The 20,983-nt window shown below is 46.6% G+C and overlaps 3 protein-coding genes and 1 long non-coding RNA gene across 14 annotated transcripts in view; 3 read left to right on the top strand and 1 right to left on the bottom strand.

Annotated features, from left to right (window-relative positions):
* Positions 1 to 2,376, top strand: part of abcc8 (ATP-binding cassette, sub-family C (CFTR/MRP), member 8) — a 53,471-nt gene extending 51,095 nt beyond the window's left edge. For all 8 annotated transcript variants that reach the window (XM_086208405.1, XM_086208403.1, XM_086208406.1 and 5 more), the window contains 3 exons: positions 1,067 to 1,200; positions 1,901 to 1,963; positions 2,094 to 2,376. In XM_086208405.1, the coding sequence (XP_086064531.1) occupies positions 1,067 to 1,200; positions 1,901 to 1,963; positions 2,094 to 2,231 (335 nt within the window). In that variant the 3' untranslated portion in view covers positions 2,232 to 2,376. The remainder of the gene's footprint in view (positions 1 to 1,066; positions 1,201 to 1,900; positions 1,964 to 2,093) is intronic.
* A 485-nt stretch (positions 2,377 to 2,861) lies between these two features.
* On the top strand, positions 2,862 to 4,293 carry kcnj11 (potassium inwardly rectifying channel subfamily J member 11). Its single transcript, XM_086208411.1, has one exon. It carries the CDS (start codon positions 3,092 to 3,094, stop codon positions 4,250 to 4,252), a length of 1,161 nt encoding a protein of 386 aa, XP_086064537.1. The 5' UTR covers positions 2,862 to 3,091; the 3' UTR covers positions 4,253 to 4,293.
* Positions 4,294 to 4,625: 332 nt separating this feature from the next.
* mob2a (MOB kinase activator 2a) overlaps positions 4,626 to 20,983 on the bottom strand; it is a 58,323-nt gene continuing 41,965 nt past the window's right edge. The window contains exons 1-5 of one of the 4 annotated variants that reach the window (XM_086208412.1): positions 18,834 to 19,067; positions 11,142 to 11,302; positions 9,386 to 9,479; positions 6,787 to 6,911; positions 4,630 to 6,591 (exon numbers count right to left, since the gene is read on the bottom strand). In XM_086208412.1, the coding sequence (XP_086064538.1) occupies positions 6,272 to 6,591; positions 6,787 to 6,911; positions 9,386 to 9,479; positions 11,142 to 11,302; positions 18,834 to 18,949 (816 nt within the window). In that variant the 5' untranslated portion in view covers positions 18,950 to 19,067 and the 3' untranslated portion in view covers positions 4,630 to 6,271. Of the gene's footprint in view, positions 6,592 to 6,786; positions 6,912 to 9,385; positions 9,480 to 11,141; positions 11,303 to 18,833; positions 19,068 to 20,983 lie in introns of those variants that run through there. The other 3 variants (XM_086208414.1, XM_086208413.1, XM_086208415.1) reach the window with 3 other exon arrangements.
* Positions 17,592 to 19,861, top strand: LOC147258517 (uncharacterized). The gene is made up of 3 exons (XR_015116978.1): positions 17,592 to 18,345; positions 18,432 to 19,248; positions 19,734 to 19,861. It is a non-coding gene; the product is annotated as an uncharacterized LOC147258517 (long non-coding RNA).

The raw sequence follows: 20,983 nt of genomic DNA, 5'->3' as shown, positions 1-20,983 counted from the left end.
TGTGTGATTATCTGGGTCTCAAAAATCTTCGCATACGTTGCTGCTCAAGTATCTGACCTCAGAATAATTGTGAAACCTGTGCTGGAGCTGTACCGTGTGTGGGCACTCATGTTCTGCACATGAAACGAGAGGTCGCTAACAGTTACTGAGTGGAAGGGAGGTTGCGATTAAAAATAACTATTTATTTATAGCACAAAGGTTTTGTTCCAGTGCTGCAAAACTACAAATTTGAATACCATGAAAATAGATTCTAAAAGGAGACAGAGGTAGGTCAACGATGATAGCTGGAATGCAGGTTAGTGTGTGTGTGTGTGTGTGTGTGTGTGTGTGTGTGTGTGTGTGTGTGTGTGTGTGTGTGTGTGTGTGTGTTGCTACACGGTTTAGCAGCAGTCTTTCCGTCAGGATGCTCTGTACACTGATGTAATGACGCATCCTCCCACTTGAGGCAGCAGTTAATCACTCAGCCATCAGTGTCGGACTCGAGCTCCGCCACGTCGGTGGATTAATAGGCCGCTGTCACTCGTCCCTCTTAATGAGTTTCTGCTTCAGTTGCTGCCGAGTGAGAAAATAGGCTTTCACGCATCCTGTGTGATAAGTTGAAACTGCAAACAAAATACTGAGTGGGGAGCTGTGGTCTGTGGAAGATTCACTGTGTAATAAAAGCATTTAACCCCTGTAGTTCCTCATTGATGGCCTATCAGGTCAGCTGTGAAGAGCACTGCCCTCCTGACCTAATCAGGCAAAGAAGCCACTTCCTCTGCTCAGAGGGCCCAGCTGAGGAGGTCAGTAGAGGACATGATCAAATCTGGCCTCTGTTAATGGAACCATATCTTTTTAAAATCCTAACTTACACTGGAAAACTGTTTCTGAAGCAAAAGCAGTGTGAGGGGTTAGATCAGAATCAGAATGAAAAAGGATTGAACTGCCAAGTATGTCTGTGCATACAAGCAACACAACACACTTGACGCTGACATGAACCTCCTCGTGCTCCGTCATTCCAAACACAATCAGCCGCTGCTCTTGTTAGATGTGTTGCTGTGGTTAAATATACGTTGAACTGTTGCAGATGCCATGGTGACGGAGGGAGGAGAAAACTTCAGCCAGGGGCAGAGACAGTTGTTCTGTCTGGCCAGAGCGTTTGTCCGCAAGAGCAGCATCCTCATCATGGATGAAGCCACGGCGTCCATCGACATGGCAACGGTCAGTGAGTGTTTATCTAAGTGAGTGAGAGTGAGAGAGAGATGCGCGAGGGTGTGGAGGTGGGAGGAGGTGCAGTGAGTGTGAGGGGGTGAAGCTGAGGTCACTGGGTAATTCTCATCTGTCGGCACGGCAACAATGAGGAAGAAGCAGACAGACGCAGAGATTTATGAGGAGTGTAGAGACCCAGTGTGTGATTTTCAACCATTCAGATGTTACATATTAATGTTTGATCGTCTCAGCTGAACTTCAATAACAGAAATGCTGTGGAGGAGGAGAAGGAGGTGGTGGTGAAGGAGGTGTGCATGAGGGAGAGAGAACACACTCTCCCTGAGGGCACCTTGAGTCCACAAATAGATGCTTCTTACTTAAGACCCTCTCATGAATGACGGGCCTCAGAGAGCTGGTTTACAACAGGGCAGCGCCGCAGGAGACACGAGCGAGCAGACGAGGCGACAGAGAGTTTAAAAAATTGAACAGAGAGCAAGTTCAGAGGAGGAGAAGATCATGTGACGCTCATGATGGATGGGAATCATACAACTGTTCGAGGAGTGTGTTGTGTTTCAATATGATAGGAAGGACACTGTGTGTGTGTGTGTGTGTGTGTGTGTGTGTGTGTGTGTGTGTGTGTGTGTGTGTGTGTTGTGCAGCGGAAGCTTATTTCGAATCTTTTGTTTCACATATTCAACCTCTTCTCCCTCAGGAGAGCATCCTGCAGAAAGTGGTGATGACTGCTTTTGTTGACCGAACTGTGGTTACTATAGCAGTGAGTACACCCCCTGCCCCCACACACACACCACCACTGCAGCCCCTTAACCAGTTTAATTCACTCAGATGTCTATGATTGTAGTGTGTACACAGCTCTCTCCGGTGTGTCCCCCCTCTCTCTCGTTCAGCACCGCGTCCACACCATCCTGAATGCCGACCTGGTGATTGTGATGAAGCGGGGCATCATCCTGGAGTACGACAGACCCCAGGCCCTACTGGACAAGGAGGACAGCGTCTTCGCCTCCTTCGTGCGAGCAGACAAGTAGCACAAGAGGAGGAAGGAGGGGAAAGCTTTAAAGGAAGACATTCGAAGTGCAATTGTTCCACGGAATATATTCCTTTATTTTTTAATCACGTTGTATTATATTTGTACATAGAAATGTTATTTCTTTGTTAATAAAAAATAAATTATCAGTCAGATTTGTGGTTTTCACTGAAATGATGGAAAGTGAAAATGGTAAAAATGTTTGGACGTCAGTGAGTCATGGGTGGGCCTCTAGATGACCATCCTCACAAATACTGTCACAGAAGAGAGAAGAATTTATGAGCTCGTTTTCTTCTCACAGTAAAATGGAAGATTGCTGGTCTACACCGGACAGTAGAGAGTGTGAACTGAAGGGTCCTGTACTGGAAATCAGGGCAAGGGCACCTCAGAGGTGGCATTGGGAGGGAGGGACTGCCTCCACCTACCAGCAACTCTATCTCACGTACCTCACCCGTAGTGAGGGGACCGAGTCAGTACATAAACTCCTTCGCGACTAATTCAATTGCGAAGGTGAGAGTACCCCCCCCCCCCCTCCCTCAGGGACCCGTTATATACCTGCACCGGCCCGCCTCGGCACCTGACAGTGCGCACTGCCAGCGGTCCCCGTTCCTCTCTGCGGTTTGTGCTTTGACTGACGGCGGCAGCTGCGGGGCTGGAAGAGGAACCTCCTCGTGGGACTTCGCAGTTGAGAAGCGCCTGATCTGCAGGAACGTGAACACATAACTCCAGGACCTTGACAGCTGCACCCGGTAAGTGAAAGAGACGAAAAGACACTGGAAGAGAGGGAGAGAAGACGCCGAGCAGAGACGCGTCGGTGCGCAAGAAGCCAAAACGGCTCTGGAAGAGTAATATGGGAGCGCTATGTTGTCCAGGAAAGGACTCATTCCTGAGGATTACTTGCTGACACGCTTGGCTGAGGATGTGCAGCAGCCAAAGTTTAAAGCGAAGCCGAGGAAAGCTCGGTTCGTAGCCAAGAACGGCGCCTGCAATGTGGCGCATACCAACATCCGAGAACAGGGCCGGTTCCTGCAGGACGTCTTCACCACTCTGGTGGATTTAAAATGGCTTCACACCATTGTGATTTTCACCATGTCGTTCCTGTGCAGCTGGCTTCTATTCGGGATGATCTGGTGGCTCGTCGCATTTGCGCACGGCGACTTGGACGAGCGAGGAGACGACTTCGTTCCGTGCGTAACGGACATCCGCTCCTTCGCCTCGGCCTTCCTCTTCTCCATAGAGGTGCAGGTGACCATCGGCTTCGGGGGTCGGATGATCACAGAGGAATGCGTGTCCGCCATCATCATCTTGATCGTGCAAAACATCGTCGGCCTTGTTATCAACGCCATCATGCTCGGCTGCATCTTCATGAAAACCGCGCAGGCGCACAGGCGCGCAGAGACGCTCATCTTCAGCAAACACGCGGTCATCTCGGTCCGCAACAACAAGCTCTGCTTCATGGTCCGCATCGGGGACCTGAGGAAGAGCATGATCATCAGCGCCACCGTGCGGATGCAGGTCGTTCGGAGAACCACCACCGAGGAGGGTGAGGTGGTGCCTCTGGACCAGATCGACATCAACATGGATAACCCGGTGGGTACCAACGGCGTCTTCCTGGTGTCCCCCCTCATCATCAGCCATGTGATCGACAAGGACAGCCCCCTGTACGAGATGTCCGCCTTTGACCTGGAGCACGATGACGTGGAGGTGATCGTGGTACTGGAGGGGGTGGTGGAGACCACCGGCATCACCACGCAGGCCAGGACCTCTTACGTGTCGGAGGAGATCTTGTGGGGGCAGCGCTTCGTGCCCACCGTGTCTGAGGAGGACGGCATGTACGCGGTGGATTACTCCAAGTTCGGTAACACCATGAGGGTCCCGACCCCCTGCTGCAGTGCCAAGAAGCTGGACGACGCGGGGGGTATCGCCCAGTTTAAACTGAACGAGGGCGTCACCCTGCGGCCGTCTGTGAGAAGGCGGCGGGTGTCCAAGATGGTCCGGCGGTCCAGGATGGAGAGCCAGTGAACCAGGAGCAAATCATGTTTTAGATCTGAGAACTAATAAAATGAAAGTATTTATTTTTAAAGCTGCTGTTTAGTGCGGGGTTTGTTCACCACGTGACCAGTGTCTGCATACATAAACAACATCCCTCACGACTGTTGCACAACACCCTACAAAATTGTACAGTTGCCAAATTTGGACATATGCCCTGAATGGTTCGTTCTGTTTTTGAGACCATGACGCACTTTAGAGATGAAAACATCAATACTAGTGACAACAACGCTGTGATTCCTATTTCTACCTTTTCTGCACTCTGAGCTGCTCTGCTGTCTTCAGTCTTTATTCTCAGTACAAACCCCGGATCCTACATTTCCCACGATGCAGTCTGACAGCAAACCTTTTTTAGATCACACGTCCAGGTTAAAACATAAATTTACAACAAAAACTGATCTGTAAATTCCAACCAGGAAAACTGATGACATCATAATGACCTCATCAGGGATTACTCTCTTCCTGTGTAACGCCTTCACACGCACGAACACAGACGACACTGAGACAGGAGGGCATTTCTCTCTTTTATTAGATTATAATCCGCAGAGCTTGAAATATTAAATTGCTTTTAACTTAGTTAATAATTAAAATACATAAAAACGAGAGCCAGAACTGAAGAAACCCTGCAAAAACAAAAACAAAAATCAAAATAAATAAAAAAGTAGAATTACAAACCCAATCCTCCATAGAAAATGTCTGACAGACCCTGCTTGCAATTCTTTGTACACTTGAGTCCAAGCAGACGTTGGATTTTCTAGATGTGTATTGATACCATTATTATTATATTTCCAAACTCACTTTCCTCTGATAATCTTTTTAAAAAGCAAATTTAAAAGGGACGTGTAAAAACAAACAAAACAAAAACAGAGGAGCTTTCTGGTTTGCGCTGCGGCACAGCAGAGCTGCCTGGCGCCAGCGTGCTCACCCCTCCTCCCGCCTCCACCCTCCCGTCTCCGGGCCTGCAGACATTCCATCATGTCTTTGTCCGTGTGTGCTGCTGGAGCAGGTGTGTAGGTGTGTGTGTGTATGTGTGTGTGTGTGTGTGGGGGGTGGTCTGCTGTGCCGAGCACCAGTGAGCAGCTCGGACTGGGCACCAGTCTGACTCAACATCTCATCTCTGATCAGATTAAATATCTAATATACAATCTTTAGAATTTCCTCCCTGCTTTCTGCTGCCCTCTACAGGTAAACGCCAGGACATGTTTGTTAGGGGAACACCAGGTGATGATTATAGTGAAGTTATACATGATCAACATCTGTAAAACATCTGGAGGACTGAGCCATGTGGTGAATGAGGGACAGAGACTGAGGAGAATGAACCTCTGTGGCAGCAGTGACGTTTTCTCTCCGGTCCTGAGTAGGAAGCGCTTTCATCAACCCCCACATCTACGACCCGAACAGGGATCGGCCCCGTCAGGCAGTAACGTGGCTCTCTGCTGGCCAGCGTGGGGGGGCCACAGGCTGCAGAGACGCCTCTTCTCCACACATTAACAACACTGTACAATAGTAGGTAAAAGCAAAGCAGAACCCCCCTCCTGTACTGGAAGTACGGCGGAGGATAGAGGGCAGGTGACGGGCCAACAGACACGCTGAACAAACCCACCCCCCACCAAACGACACAAAATAAAACGGAGTAAAACGTCAACAAAAATAAAAGTGAAATAAAACCAAAAATAAAACATACACATCAATTTTTGTTCCTAGTTTAAATTGCAGAGAAGACGGGAGGGATTTGCCCCTGGGAGGAACGCTCACGCCAATTCCTGCTGGCGCGACAAACCCCTCCCCGCAACCCCAAACACCCCCCCACCCCCCCTTTAAACCCTACCCCCTTCCTTCCGGCTGTTTGGTTGGTGTCGTAGCGAAATACAAGGGTAGTGGAAGGTCTCTAAGTCCTGCTGGCACCAAGGAAGGGGGCCAGGCCGTCTTTCCTTCTCTCTTCTATCTGATCTTCTATCACCCCGGGGGCTGGTATCTCACCGCCGCCCCTGCTCATCTCTCTGTCACGTGGTTTTGTGAAGAAGGGGAGGGCGCTGAGGCTGGGGCTGAGGGGGTCGGTGAGGCTGCGGATGGCGGGGCGGGGGTGCAGAGGATTTCGGACAGGTCGTCCATGATACAGGTCTCCTTGGGGTCGACCAGGTTGAATTCCCTTACGAAAACGATGAAATGTGCATACAGAGTGTTCAAGTGGCCCTGCAGGTCCAGAGCCACCGTCTCTTTAAAGTGCGCCCAGTAGAGGTGAGCCAGTACGTGGAACAGGTATCGGCAGATCTTCTTCACCAAGGACTCAAAGGAGTTGGGGAATTCTTTGCCTGAGTGGAGACAGAAGGAAGCAGAAGATCAGGGTCAGGAATCTCCTCCAGACATGTCCACAGGGACTCCATGGGAGCAGCTCTGAAATGTTACTGAACCATTATTTACAGAGGATTTCCAACTGTTTATTCTTCAGCAGACTATGACTGTATTTCCAGCTGTGAGGCAGCAGGGGGCAGCAGACTCTTACTCACCATATTTAGTAGGAAAGATTTCCTCGTCTGTGACCAGTTTCTGACAGAGACTCATTACAAAGTCGACGTATTGTGGAGCAGTGCACTTTGTCTTCTTCCCCCTCTCGTCATACCAGTAGTATATTCTAGAAAGACACAAGACAAAAGCAATGAGGACCTCTACTACTACTACGACTAGCAGTAGTACGACTACTGTGAATGTGTAGTGTCGTGAATGAATAAGCAGGACTGTAGATGGTGAAACGATTCATTCAAGTAGGTGAAACACAGGTGACCTCACACTGCTCTGTTTCCTAACTGGGGGAAAACCATGTTCCTAGTAGTGTCATGTGACCATACACAATCACTTCCATCTCATTACCTCACATTCTTATACTACCCTCATGTTTGTGTTCTAGGTCATTGGTGACGACCCCCTGCCCCACCAAAAGCTCACAGCTTTAACTTCCTCGTCAACCAAATTCCCTGCTGTCACCAGAGTTCCTGGTCTCCACGCCGGGCCGTCCTGCTGCTGGTCAAACATTTCCCAAGACTCTGACCCACATAGCTCCACTTTCAGCTGAGTCACAGCGCGGTAGCAGGTCAGATGCACAGAAAGGAGCAGCAGGCGGCTAACGGAGAAGGAGACCAGCAAGGTGACAGCCAACACTGACAGAAGAAGAAGAGGAGGAGGAGGAGGAAGAGAAGGAGTGGCTGCAGGTGCGGAGGTGAAGGTAATGAATGGTCTCGGTCTGAGAGTCAGCGGGCCAGACGTTACAAATCCTGAGGAATGTAGAACTCCCACATGAATGAGCCGAGAGGGGGACGTAGTGACCACAGAGCCAGACCAGACTCTTACACACACACACTTACACACACACACACACACACAAACACACACACACTAGTCTACCTCCAGGTTTGAGCTATGAAATTACTTACTTTTATTTTAAAATTGCAACTGATGAAATGATTCCAATAATTTATTGTGCTTAATTTGAAAATGATGACTTCTTCGTGAAGTCGGAACTGCATCGTACATTGGAGGTGGGTGGAGGAGAAGAAGCATGGGCCCAACAGAACTACTTTGACAATATATTCAATATTCTGACGTTTTCAAAAATTTCCAAGGAAAAACCAGTTTGGCGATGCTTGGAGGGCCCTTCTGGTTATCATTTGATGATTGATTGACCCTCTGTAGTCTTAAGAGGACATAAAAGTTCTCCCTGTGGGAATTTGTTTTCAAGTCTTAAGAATTCTGGTGATATCTGATTGAGAATGTTTGCTCGTCAGCTGCATGACCAGATGCTCTTTGCGGATATCAAATATCTACTTAAAACTTTTGTGAATTAACCAATTGCATTGATTCTGTCAGGCTAATAAACAGTTAATACACATCTCCTTCCCACCCTCTCTCTCTCTCTCACACGCGCGCACACACACACACACACCCCCTTCCAAAATGGGTCTAAATAGCTACCAAATGGTTCCGCTCCCTCATAGCTCATGGAAAGTTTTCTTCCAAAAATAGTGTTGACTGTGTGTTGGGCAGGGGCGCTGACGCTGCTGTGACTGTGGCTCAGTCAGTTTTCACCACAGAAGGGGGGCGCGGGTGCCAGGCCCTGCACAGGCAGGAAAGGGTGGGGTGTGTTGGCCGGTGGTGGAAACATATCTGACTTTATTCTTGACACTTTGCTTCTACTGCAGTCCACAATTCAACATACAGCGCAAACTAAACATATCTGTGTCTTCACACACCTCAGGTGTCTTCTGCTTCTCTCACGGTGGTGGTGGTGCTGGTGGGGGGTTGTGTGTGGGAGGGGTAGAGGTTGGGGGTTAGCAGCAGCTTAATGTGACGGCAGTGGAAAAATCCACTGTTGACAAGAGCTTTAGTTGACAGGTTGGTCTCTCATGTTAAACGTGTCACATCTGTGTCATATTTGTCATTACCTCTGTCCTGTGTGTGTGTGTGTGTGCGTGCGTGTACTCCAGTTTTACGTGAGGCACTCCGGCAGAAGTGTGGGTAATCTGGTTTTTCCAGCCGTCAGTATACACAGGGGGAATGACGGCCTCCCTCTCAAGACAAGGGCTCACTCATAGAGACGGCACCCGGCCCTGACAGGGCAAACTAGTTGGATAAATACTTACAGTTAGTCACCTCCCCTCTGTTAACAGGCATGAATAGAGCTGGCTGCTGTGATTAGCCTAAACAAACCTCAGCTACTGCAGAGCTATGCTGCCTCTGCTGAACACAGGAGCACTTCAGCAGCTCAGCAAGTCCGATGAATTCAGAGGTGAGGCTCAGAGGGCTTCACCACAGGAATAAAGGAGGCAGACCCCTGTAGTCACAGTGTGTGTGTGATGTCAAGACATTATGACATCAACGGCTTTCAGATGATAGCACCAGTCCTAGCTGGGACCACTGGGCTCTAAGGGTGAAGCTACACCAGTAGCAGACGCCCTGAGGTGAAATCAGTTCATCTTCTATCATGATGTCATGATGTTTCCTGGCCAGTAAATGGTTACATAACACCATGGCCGAGGAGGTATGAGAGGGAACGAGTAAGAGATCTTGGGGCCCAGGCAGTGAGGGAGGACTGAAGCGGGGCAGGTAACTTACGTGTTGCACGCCGTCATGGCTTGACAGGTGTCCCCAGTGCAGAACTCTGAGATGGTGCTGTACTGCAGATTGATAAGATTGAAGAATGTCGTCGCTGAAGGACAAACAAGAATAGACGTCACAGCATGTTAATCAGGGTGTGTCTCCTGCTGCGCACGCACGCACGCACGCACGCACACACACACACACACACACACACACACACACACCTTCTGTACTTATACACTCTTTCCAAAATTCTGTTTATAAACAGAAACTATAAAACTATAAAACAACCTTCTGTATTTCTGATACTCGAAAGCATTTTGTCACAGCTTTTTTTAAATAACGTGAATTAATATCAATTAATTCAACCCAACAAAAACAACAGTATGAATAAATGTAGTTTCTGGATTAGCAACGGTACAGATTATAACAGTACAATAATTACATACAGTTGATTTGATGAGTCAATCAAAGTGAAACCGTTGATCTTAACAGCCAGCTTTCATTTTAGCTGACATACAAAACATTTTTATTCCATTTCTACTGATCAGCCTGGATTCTTAAAGAATATTTCTCTTTTAAGGCCCAATAGTGTGATTTCATCAGAGATTTCTGCAACGTGGCTCTGTCATAAATGGTGTCGGGACATCAAAGTGCCAGCCTTGTTGTTTTTGTCACGTTTGATGAGGACACACCTACACTGATCTATTGCCTCTCACGAGTGTGACAGTCTGTCACCTGCACATACTCCTCAAACACGTCACTGCATCCTTGAAATAACTCTAGAAAAGGGGAGGCGGCGCTGGTCTCAGCAGCCGTTTAAACTGAAACACTTATCTCTGCGACAAAGGCATCATCTTCGCATGATGTCATGGTGTAAATGATACATACGAACGAAGAGCGTGATCTAATTTACTCATACTTTTTTCATGGTACTAATGGTAACTTCAGCACAGCACAATACAAACACGTGGGCTGGTGGTGGCAAATATGGCGGCAGGAAAAACCCCAGAGCTTTAGGAGGCAGCAGGGTTCCGTCAGTGACCCGCAGCCTTAGCGAGTCTCAATCTCCAGTAATGTGGAGTGAAATAAACCTGCTGAGGGTCAATATTAACGTGCTGAGGTTCAGCTATCTGATAGAACGTCATGATGGAGAACATGTATCATCTGTTCCACATCAGCTAGTTTTATCAACCTTCTCTCTTTTCCTCTTCCAAGCACCTGGCTGTCTGGAATACGTCAGCGAAACAACTACAGGGGGACCGACAAGGTAAAGATGGCCACAAGATCCACCAGCTCGCTTGGTTCCTGGCAGCTTACAGAACTCCAGGAGTGGTGCTGACAGCTGGAAGGGTTAAAACACGACATGGGGTTGCCAGTCAGCGGCAGTGTTTAGACGAACGGTGTGCGGTGCTACTGGGAAGAGGCGCGGTACGATGCCAGGCCTGGAAGACGTTAAAAGTTTGGCCGGGTATCCGTTGCAGCTCCAGCACCACTGGAACATCTCGTCATTTCCACATGACAAATGCATACCAATGTGGAAAAACAACTCCAAACCCCCGTGGAGCAGTACAACAGAGGATTTTTACGTCTCTAACATGATAACTGGCACCTTTTCACATGATAATAATTGAACGATGTAATAACACTGTTTATATTCGCTTTTGAGATGCTGCAGTTGTGGTTTCTGATAGCTGTCATTCCAATTTCCCTTCATTATCTGACATCTCTTCTGGTTTTGTTTTTCATCTGGTCCTCCACAATCACTCACTGTTGCTGGCGAGCCATTCGTTGAGGTCTATCTCTCTGGGCAGCACCACCAGCTCCTTGAGGTCAAAGTCCACCACACGGATTTTTGTGAACTCTGGCTCCAAGTACTGCTTCTTCTCTTCTGCCGGAGGCTTCTTTCCATTCGGCTTCGTCTTTGACTTCCTACAACAGAGAGAGGATGACATGTCAAGAAAGGCAGGCAGATAAGGGTTGATGAAAAACATAATTTCTCAGGAAATTAAAATTCCAGCCATAAATATGAGCAGCATACATATATACAGTAGAAGAAGAACCAGACAGACACCGGGAAGATCGTGAACAAATACAGTAAGAACGTTTGGATTAAAGGGGAAATTAGTGCGGGTTATTTAGCATCTCCAACACACACACACACACACACACACACACACACACACACACACACACACACACACACACACCTTTAAAACATAAGAAACTGAATCACTAAATTCATTTAAACCGCTAATTCAAGTTACAGAAAGACAATGATCAGAACTTTCCAAGATTTATCAACATTAATTTCCACCAGCCTAAACAGACAAAACAAAGAGTCCTCTGTTGCTGTACCTGACCCTCAACTCTGACCTTTGACCTCATGTCGGCTCTATAGCCTCAATGCAGTCTGCCGTCCCCAGCGCCTTGTACTTCCACTGCTAGTTTTAGCACCGACATGTCAGATCACACTCTTCCAGGGCTATACCCCCCCCCCCCCCCGACCAGCACCCCACCCTGTCTCAGTGCAGGCGGTGCAATCGGGGGTCAAAGGCTGAAAGGCTTGATACATGATTGAGACTGAAAAACAAAAGCTGAGGTTTCTGGGACAGACGCTACACAACACAGACACATGTAATGACTCTTCTGCAGAAATGTGAGCGTTATGGAGGAGCATCACTGTGTTCAAGGCATTTCACTTCCGGTGCAGAGCTTAAGTCTTTGTCCTGCAGACGGTGCATCTTTTTAATTGTGTTCAACTAAACCTTGTGCTTTTACACAAATGGCAGCAGTGTGACGAGGTGTTGAGCATCTTTTCTGAACCGAGCACTGGCCGCTCAGTCGCTGTATGTTGAAAAATGTTCAACTTTGGGTACATTACAACAGTCGTCCAATCACAGTTGAGGAGGGGCGGGACACAAATCCACTGCCACTGGTTAAAATGATTCCTTTATTCTATCCCTCTGTGGGTCTGTCTTTATTTTACCCGGAACGAATGAAAGAGGAAGTACCTTTTTCCGGCATTTTTAGTTCCAAGGATATTCCGTATCCTGGCAGCCAAATGCTGCACCACCAAAGCTCTGTCACATGCTCCCAGCTGGGTGCTTTCAGGAGAGTGCTTGCCGCTTTCAGCGAGAGAAATAAAACACTTTGGTGGAGGGCCTTTTTTTCTGCTTCCCACCATCTTTATTGAGCTAAAACAGGCCTGAATTGACCTCCGTTTGCGCTGTTGTTCACTCGCTGGCTCCATCTTCTGTTCACATAGCTCCTCTCTCCACACCACAGTCACCACTTAGATCACCTGATTCACAGAAGTTGGCAGCAGCGACTCTTGGACATGTGAGAGCTGCTCTAAGTGCACTCACAACGAGGGATTACAAACATTCACCTCTACTCTTCCTCTGCGATGACAGAGTTGTGGACTTTACGGGAACACAGTTGGTTTTCTGCAGGAAAAGGGCTTTGCATCCAGAATAGAGACAGATTTAGAAAGAGAGCAAAGAGAGAGCGGATGGGGAGGAATGAGAGCACAGGGAGTTAAAGTAATGAGGGCAGGCGGTAGATGCACACAAGCCCAGCTGATATCCATGGGAACTAATAAACACTTGACGGGACAGAGGAGCACGAGGCCTCCTGGCCGACAGCCCTCCACAGTTTAATTCAACTCTCCAGGAAGCGTTGCCCTGCTCTCCACCTCAACAAACAAGGGAAGGCATGTGAACATGTGGATGCATGCAGAGTTTGACTTTGTTCGTGTAAAAGACCCCCCACCCCACCACGTGACTATCGTCGTGCTCACTGAACAACACTTCAACATCATGACATTCACTGACACACACACCACGGTTCAAGTTCTCGTTAGTTGGGTAATGATTCCTCAGGGTCTTCCTATGAGGCTGCACCCAAGCTTGAGTTGCCTGATTGAAAGAACACCGCTGGCTAATTATTAATGACTGGACACTTTCTCCTGTTCCGCTGCTTCTCTCTTCTCATCATCCCCTTCTTTTTCCCCTTCATCCCTCCTCACCTGTCCAAACAACCTTTTGTTCAGGGTCCGAAGCCTCAGGCCTGTCCTTTGATCTTTTTCTGACCTGTCCCTTCATCATTCCTTTCCTGACCTCTCCTCTGATTAACACTTTTTAAACCAAAAAAAAAAAAGAAGAAAGAAACAAACCCTGCTCCCTTATTTCGATCTTATCTCTTTCGGCTTCCTTCTCCTCCCCAAAATAGACTAAATGTACTCAAAGGTAGAGACAGATTCATGTGGTCCATGTGGTTTTATGCTTTGAACTACATGTTCCGTCATGTGAGAGAGCTTTACCAGAGAAAAGAGCCACAGATAGCGTCAGCTCTCGCAACTTTTCAAAGGCTTTGCTAAGCTCCTCAGAAAAGTGTTCGGCTCCCGTGAAAGGTTCAAGCTACCCCCTCCTCCTTTTTCCTTTTGAAAACATTCTGTTTCACTGAGACATTTCCTGCCTCTCTCCCTCTGTAATTTTAGCATTTTCCATACAAACGCTTCCTCATCTCTGAGTGAACATTTGTGTGGTGAGGGGAGGTGAAATTCTGGAGCCGTTCGTTTATTTTAGGATAAATAAAACTTCCTCAATGCCAGAATTCCTCCCCTCCTACGTAAATAGTCTGTCTTTGCTGACATGTGCGTGAACGCGTGCGCACTCACGCGCACACACACACACACACACGTCTGTTCTTGGTGAAGTTCTCTCAAGCAAGTCTTTGCCATAAAAGGCAGCAGATGCCTCTTTCGTCTCACCAGATCAGGAGTGGAGGGGAACTGAGGCCAAGCCTGGGCACATGTCTCCACCAATAGGAACCAGGGTTCGGGTGGAGGATCAGGGACCAGACAACCCTGTTATTGCATTAAGAGCCATGACGTGCTATGTTTATGAGCTGTACTTCGAAAGCAAAGTTGGAGGACGAGAAGCAGGAAGAAGGAAATGCTGAAGTTGATCTGGAGTTAAACCAATAAAGAAGTCGGGTGGTGTAGCTGGGTGACATGGAGGTCGTCGGTGCAGCACTGTGGAGTGCCTGACCCAACAGCTGTTCAATTCCATCTGTTAGCCACTGTCTTGCCCCTTTCACTTTTCCCAGATCACCTCCCCCACCCCCCCCCAAGCTGTCTTCAATCACCACCCTTCCGCCACCATCACTACGTCAAGCACATACACACCTGTGGCTTCGAATACACATATTCAAAAAAAGTGCACAACTCTCGCTGTAGCCCCCCCCCTTTCATGGCCAACCCAGCTGGTCAGGACAGCTGCGTCACACGCCTTGCTAGCTGCGTCATAAGAATCCTTGAGAAAAGTCCTGTCTGATCTGAGTGTGTGTCCAGTTTGTCCTCTATCAAACACACACACACCCTTGGACTTATATCTTTGTGAGGCCTGACCCTAACCTTGACCCTAAACCTAACCAGAACCTAATTCTAACCTCGACCCTAAAACCAAGTCTTGACCTACAAACGGCCTTTTGAAGATGTGAGGACCGGCTAAAATGTCCTCACTTTCCAAAAATGTCTTCACTCTGTTGGTTAAATAGGTATTCTAGTCCTGAATATGTAGCAAGTACAAGACCACAGGTAGACAGACAGACAGACAGACACACACACACGCACGTACGTACGTTCACCTATTGGCAGCAAGGTTTCTGAATATTTGGAGTTAAAGAGGATCAAGTACACATCAAGCCCATTTCACTACCAGAACCTTGTTCCAAATAACCCAGGAATGACTCAGGCCCACAATACACAGCTATGCAGGAGAAGTAGTTTAATAGCCTTCACTCAATATACTATGATTTGCTTTGAAAGAGCACCTCTTCTCTCTCTGCCTCCCTCAAACACACACCACAGCTTCAAAAGAGAGAAGTTCATGCATGAAAGAACACAAACTGATTCCATGGGTGTTTTATTTGAAAGTAAATATATATTTCTTAAAGATGGACATATAAAATCATGTCCAATACTGTCAATTCATAAAAATCATAGCGTTACTCTCTCTGCATGTGGTTAGAATGAGAGTGGAATGAATAATACATGACTAACCTGTTACGTAACAAGATATTGTTATTGGAGACTAATTTCCTCTTTCTTTTTACAGATTAGGTAATATTCAGAATATCCAGAATCTGAAGTATTTCAACAAAAGGTCTCTTCATTACACCGAATCCGAACTCATTCGCCCTGCTGGCAATATCTCTACAATTATTACCACAAGGTTGTTGTTGAATTATCCGAATATTTAATTTACGATCATTATAATAGTTTGACTCATGCATATGAGGCCACGCAAGGACTGTGAGGAAAACAATGGAAAGTCTGGTCTGTTTAGGAACTGTGATTAGAACTCAACTCTGACTAAGTTCTTACTGAACCTATGAAATAACTTTACCTCCTGACAAGCCAGATATTGCACAACTGTTAAACTGATCTTCCCGATTGCAGAGGAATTTAACCATTGACATATGGATGGGGTTAACACAGTCAGTGAGGCGTGAACAGCACATGGAACCATCCAGAGATCTTTAATGTCTCCTCTAAGGTGGTGACTTGAAGTTATTATTAATCGTAAGTGCAAAACATCATACTCAAACAGGTACTGGCACTAGAAGGCAGCAACACAACCATTTTTGTCTTCTCTCTGCCTCCTCTCATTTCCAAAACATGCTTGTCTCATCTCCACTGGTCCTAATACATCACAGTTTACTGGAAAACAACTCCAGGCTATGATAAGGATATGAAAGATAACACACACAACAGTGGAGGCCAGAAATCAAACACTTTGCTGATGTGACCTTTAAACACCTGAGATGTCAGGAAGAACCAATGGACAGTCAGGAAGTACTCACTCACCGTGGGCTTCAGTGGATTAAGGGTTAAAACGACTATAATAAAACATCAATAGAGGCAGGATATCAGTCAAATCTTTTGTGATAAGACAAGAATTGAGTGAGGTAACTGCCATTTTGTAAGAGGAGCTTCAGTCAGAAGGACGAGTTCTATCCAAGCTGGGCCTCATGATCTATTTCAGGATTCAAATTCAATAGACTAAATGCTTCTTTTCCCTGAAAAACCACAGGGAGAAGAAAGCAGGCAGTCTGAGCACACCAAATCATAACCACAGCGGCCATTATGGGGCTAAAAAGAGACTGAGTTAAGGATGGACAAAACCAGACGTTCAGCCTTGCAGCGCTTAAATCTACAGAGTAAAGCTCCGTCAAAGTTGTTGCTTAAGTTTCTGCGCCTGTTTGAAAAACACCTTTGCAGCACAAACACTCATCTGTTTGAGCTCTGAAGGGAAGAGATAAGAAGGACACAAAGAAGGCACAGCTGCCACCGCTCAATCAGTAGCATCACCAGGGGCGTCAGCAGCACTGTAAATCAGTAAATACTAATTGTATCCTGGGTACAGGCCCAAACATGTACCCCTGACCCTCACCCGGCTAACTCCTCTTCCCATGGTTGTCCTGTCCTAAACCCCATTCAGATACTCTCAGCCCTAGAAAGAAGAGTGAGGACCCCCTGCTATTACTATAATGGAGCCTCATCAACATCACAACGCACATGTGTGACGGGGGGGGGGGGGGGGGGGCGCACTATGACACAAGACTGGAGACTCTCCCTGGTTGAGCACATGGTAAAAAGGTTAGCACCACCATTGATTGTGTGAGTGATATGAGACTACATTCATCGACCAACCAATGGTCGCTGAATCAAAGAGAAAGGAAGGTGGGGTCTACGATGTGGTGGTGGTGGTAGTTTTTCCATTATTCAAACATCCAATCTGAGCCGGGAAGAAATGAAAAATTTTGTTTAGTCAGTCGCAGGGGTGTAAACTACTGACAAGCTAGCTGCGTCCATACCTGTGTCTACGCCAAGAGCACTCAACCACTCACTGGAGGAGGAAGTGGGTTAAAGTGGAGCTATAAACAGGTCTAGAACACCCCCGTAAAACCCCAAACTATGCATCCTTGTTAACCCTGATGAAGTGTTTTTGTTCACTCTTTCCTCGAGGTGCATGAATGAGACAAAAAGAAAAAAAACAAAAAAACCTTTGTCTCCCCTCAGGTAAAATAATTTCATGTGCGCTTCCTGAGTAACCTGCTGACTTCTTCAGTTTCCATTCAAAAAGGTGCGGCAGAGCACGTCTCTACCTGTCGCAGCTCTTGCAACAGACATATCAAAAAGCAGTCTCTACTGCATCCATTTCCATGGGTTAGGAGATTCTAAGATGGTGGGTATTCTCCGCTCCCTCACTCTTAACAGAACACAACAGGTCCAGGTCGATGCCCCGTGGGCTATTCCTCCAGAAGACACCTGTCCCCAAACTTGAAAGGTAAGAGGAAACTTCAACAAAGTATTAAGGTGACAAGTTGTCCCCTAGGGGAACACACTCATGATAGCAGCACGTCTTCATCCCATGACACAAACAAGGCAAACACGCAGCATGTTTTTTCTTGAGCTACATTCTTTCACTGTGGAGTGATTATTACTGAGGTCACTGTTGTTTGAGACACAAACTCACTGTAACACTCATATATGGGTCTCACAGTCTTTTGATTATTGCTGGGTCATGTTATATAGCCTCCAGAATCACTCAGTTGTAATCACTGTTGGATAGAACGCATTGGGGGGGGGGGGGGTGTCTCTCACCTAAAAATGCAACAACAACAAAAACGAGAAAAAAAATGAAGTGACATCATGGAATATAGGGCTTTATGACACATGAAATTCAATAAAACTTCTTCCTCTATATGCATTAACAGACAATGAGACACACTGCTACGTGATAGGATGTCATTTTAAACGTCCACTTCAATAAGGCCACTGGAATTTAAAACAACCTTTTTAAAACACCGAAGTAAAAAAGCAGAACCCTCTCCTTAGAATGCCTGAAATCTATTGAGTCGATAAGTTTGGATGCTCTGAGATACACTCGTCATCACTGTTGAAGGTATTTATGACAATGTATCTCTGGTTTGAAAACTGTCTTTCAGTTATTTTCATTAACACGCTCAGGGGCTTGGGTACTGTTTTAAGGGACTTACATGAGGACACGACGCCACGTTTCTCCGGTACGTCTCAAGTCTGGAGACGCGGGAGGAGTGGACGAGGCTCCCCGGATACAGGTCGCACATCAACGGCTGCCACACAGCTGTGACACCGGAACCAAGGGGGACAATATCGGTGTAATTACTACTCAGAGCGCCACCTCTATCGCATACCAAAGGCTTTTAAAACATAAACCTTCACTGATACTCTACTTTGTAATAGAGACCGTGGTGTAGCGGAGGTGAGTTCAACGCACTCTCAAGCACATCTACGATCAATTTAAAAACGAGAAGAACCTGTTGAATTAAAAATTAAATAAATAAACGCGCGAAGCAGGTTTAGCCTTCGCTTTTTGTCCGAGATGCAAATTAACAGCTCATAACTTTTTACCTTAAAACTTTCCCGACTGCTTGAAGCACCATTTTGCAGCTTAGTCCGTTTTTGGAGTTCCTCTGAGAGTGCATGTCCTTCTTCTCTCCAGAGAAAGAGCAATAATCTCCGACCATAGTTTAACACATGAAGGCTGAATATCCCCCTGCAGATTAGTATTCACATGCAAACCGTTCCGAGTCACCACACACCAGATCTTTCTGTAACTCAGCCACAATGTACAGCCGCAAGAAAAACTTTGTCAAGTCTTTCTAGCAGGTCCGCCCACTCCGCGGAGTTTAGTCCAATCAGAGACGGGGAAAGTGCACAGGAGGCGGGCGGAGGTGACGTCAGAGTCTGCCCATGTGGACGTGGTTCGTTACAATGCAGCAACAGGTGGTCAGCCATTAAATGAGGATTACAACGACATAAAAAGGTGTTACTACATTTTATATACCTGCTGTTACTCTGCTTTGAAATTACACTGATTTGCAGACACACAAGCTAGGACACGCTGCAGTAGTCATGTGACTCATGTGTATGGGTTTATCAGCCCTCTCACTTGACATCTGCTTCCATGGAGGAGGGTAACTGATAGACATGACGTTAACCTAGGGGAGAATGGAGTGTGCCTTTCTTTATCCATTCCGTGCTTCCAAGCACTGCACATACTGTGAATTTACATTTAATGTGCAAGTGATGAACAAAACCTGCACAGAACAGTCCAGAAAACTGCAGAAGGGAGGATCGATATCTCAAAAACTCCCCCTCCAATCACAAATGTGCTTTCTTCTGCATACAGTTAAACGCTTGAGCTTCACTTTGGCGAATGATACATATGCACAGTTCTCAGCTCTTTTCATGTTGGTCTAGATTCTTTTTGATCTCAATGAAAATCTGTTTTGTTTTTTGTTTTTTTAGGTGCCGTCTCTTCAAGTACAATTTGTGACATCACAAATAGTTTGGAAGCTGATTGAGCTCCAATGTTCAGCACACACAAGCATATCATGGAGGCCTCCCGGTGCAAAATCACTGAAAATGAATTCTACAGAGACTCATCTTCTACGCTTCAACTCATTAAATGAAAAACGATTGAATATTCATTTAATCTGGATTTTCTTAATGGCAGAAGAAGTGGGTGAAATGTTAATGTGGTAAGTGATTAATTTTCTAGAGAAAAGCACGTCAGATACACATACTTAAAGATGCACTGACTGCATATTTCTTCTTTCCAAATTCCGATTTGTTTTGGTTTTTTTTGTTAGTGGAATCTGTCGTTGATAATTTTTGCATATCAGTTCTGTTTTTGTGAACGGGAGCCTGCACATTAGGTTTTACTTCTAATATTCCCTGGATATACTATGCCATTCGTGTGGAGCTGTCCTGTCTGGCTTGATCTGCTCTGTGCATATTGACGTGCTGTCTGTCAAAAACAGACTCATCGCTATTCCTGGTGTAGCAGCGCGGCGAGGCAAGTAACAAGTTGCTAATCTAAAGCAGGTGACACGGACCGACTGGTTACCGGTCATGTTGGGCACTCTGAAAACTGTCCGATTCCGGCCACTGACTGGGCAATCAGTGCAACCATTATGCTCTTTATTACATGACTATTGCATACACATGAAGAGTGGATAATATGAGGCTCTAAATGTAGTTTCAAGCAGGTTCACCTCTGCATTGCTGCATTCTGTAACCTGCAGTTGAAAACGTATGGTGTGTCACTTCTGCAGGTGTGAGAGCATGCCTAGTTTAGCACCAAGTGCATGCTGGGACGGTGCAGCGACATTCCTCTCGCTGTTTTTGAACTTCACCTGGAGTCCAACTATGACAGGCCAGCAGCAGTTAGGCATGTTTAAACAAGTCACGGCCGACCAACCAGAGAGGGAATAAACAAAAGTTGTGCAGACAGGGAGATCTGGACGTATATCTGAGGGTTCATTTGCATGCTTGAGCGGGTTCACCAAAGCTTCACCTGAGGAAATTGTTTGCCACTTAGTTGTAGATATGTAATACTGTGGGCAAAATCTGACACAAGGGGGAAAATGGTACATTACATAAAAACAGGTCAGCTAAATAAACTTAAGCACAAAATGGAGTGGAGGAAATGACACTCACAAGTTGTGCTACTGAGGCAGCAATAGTCCCTCACCCTCCCTCCCTCTAATTATTGC

The sequence above is a fragment of the Aulostomus chinensis genome, chromosome 7, assembly GCF_037954235.1.
Source record: "Aulostomus chinensis isolate RoL2024-O1b breed Wild chromosome 7, RoL_Achi_v1.0, whole genome shotgun sequence".
In the NCBI taxonomy this organism is placed as follows: domain Eukaryota; kingdom Metazoa; phylum Chordata; class Actinopteri; order Syngnathiformes; family Aulostomidae; genus Aulostomus; species Aulostomus chinensis.
Note: the sequence above shows the minus strand (reverse complement) of the source record. Positions and strands in the feature narration are given on the sequence as shown.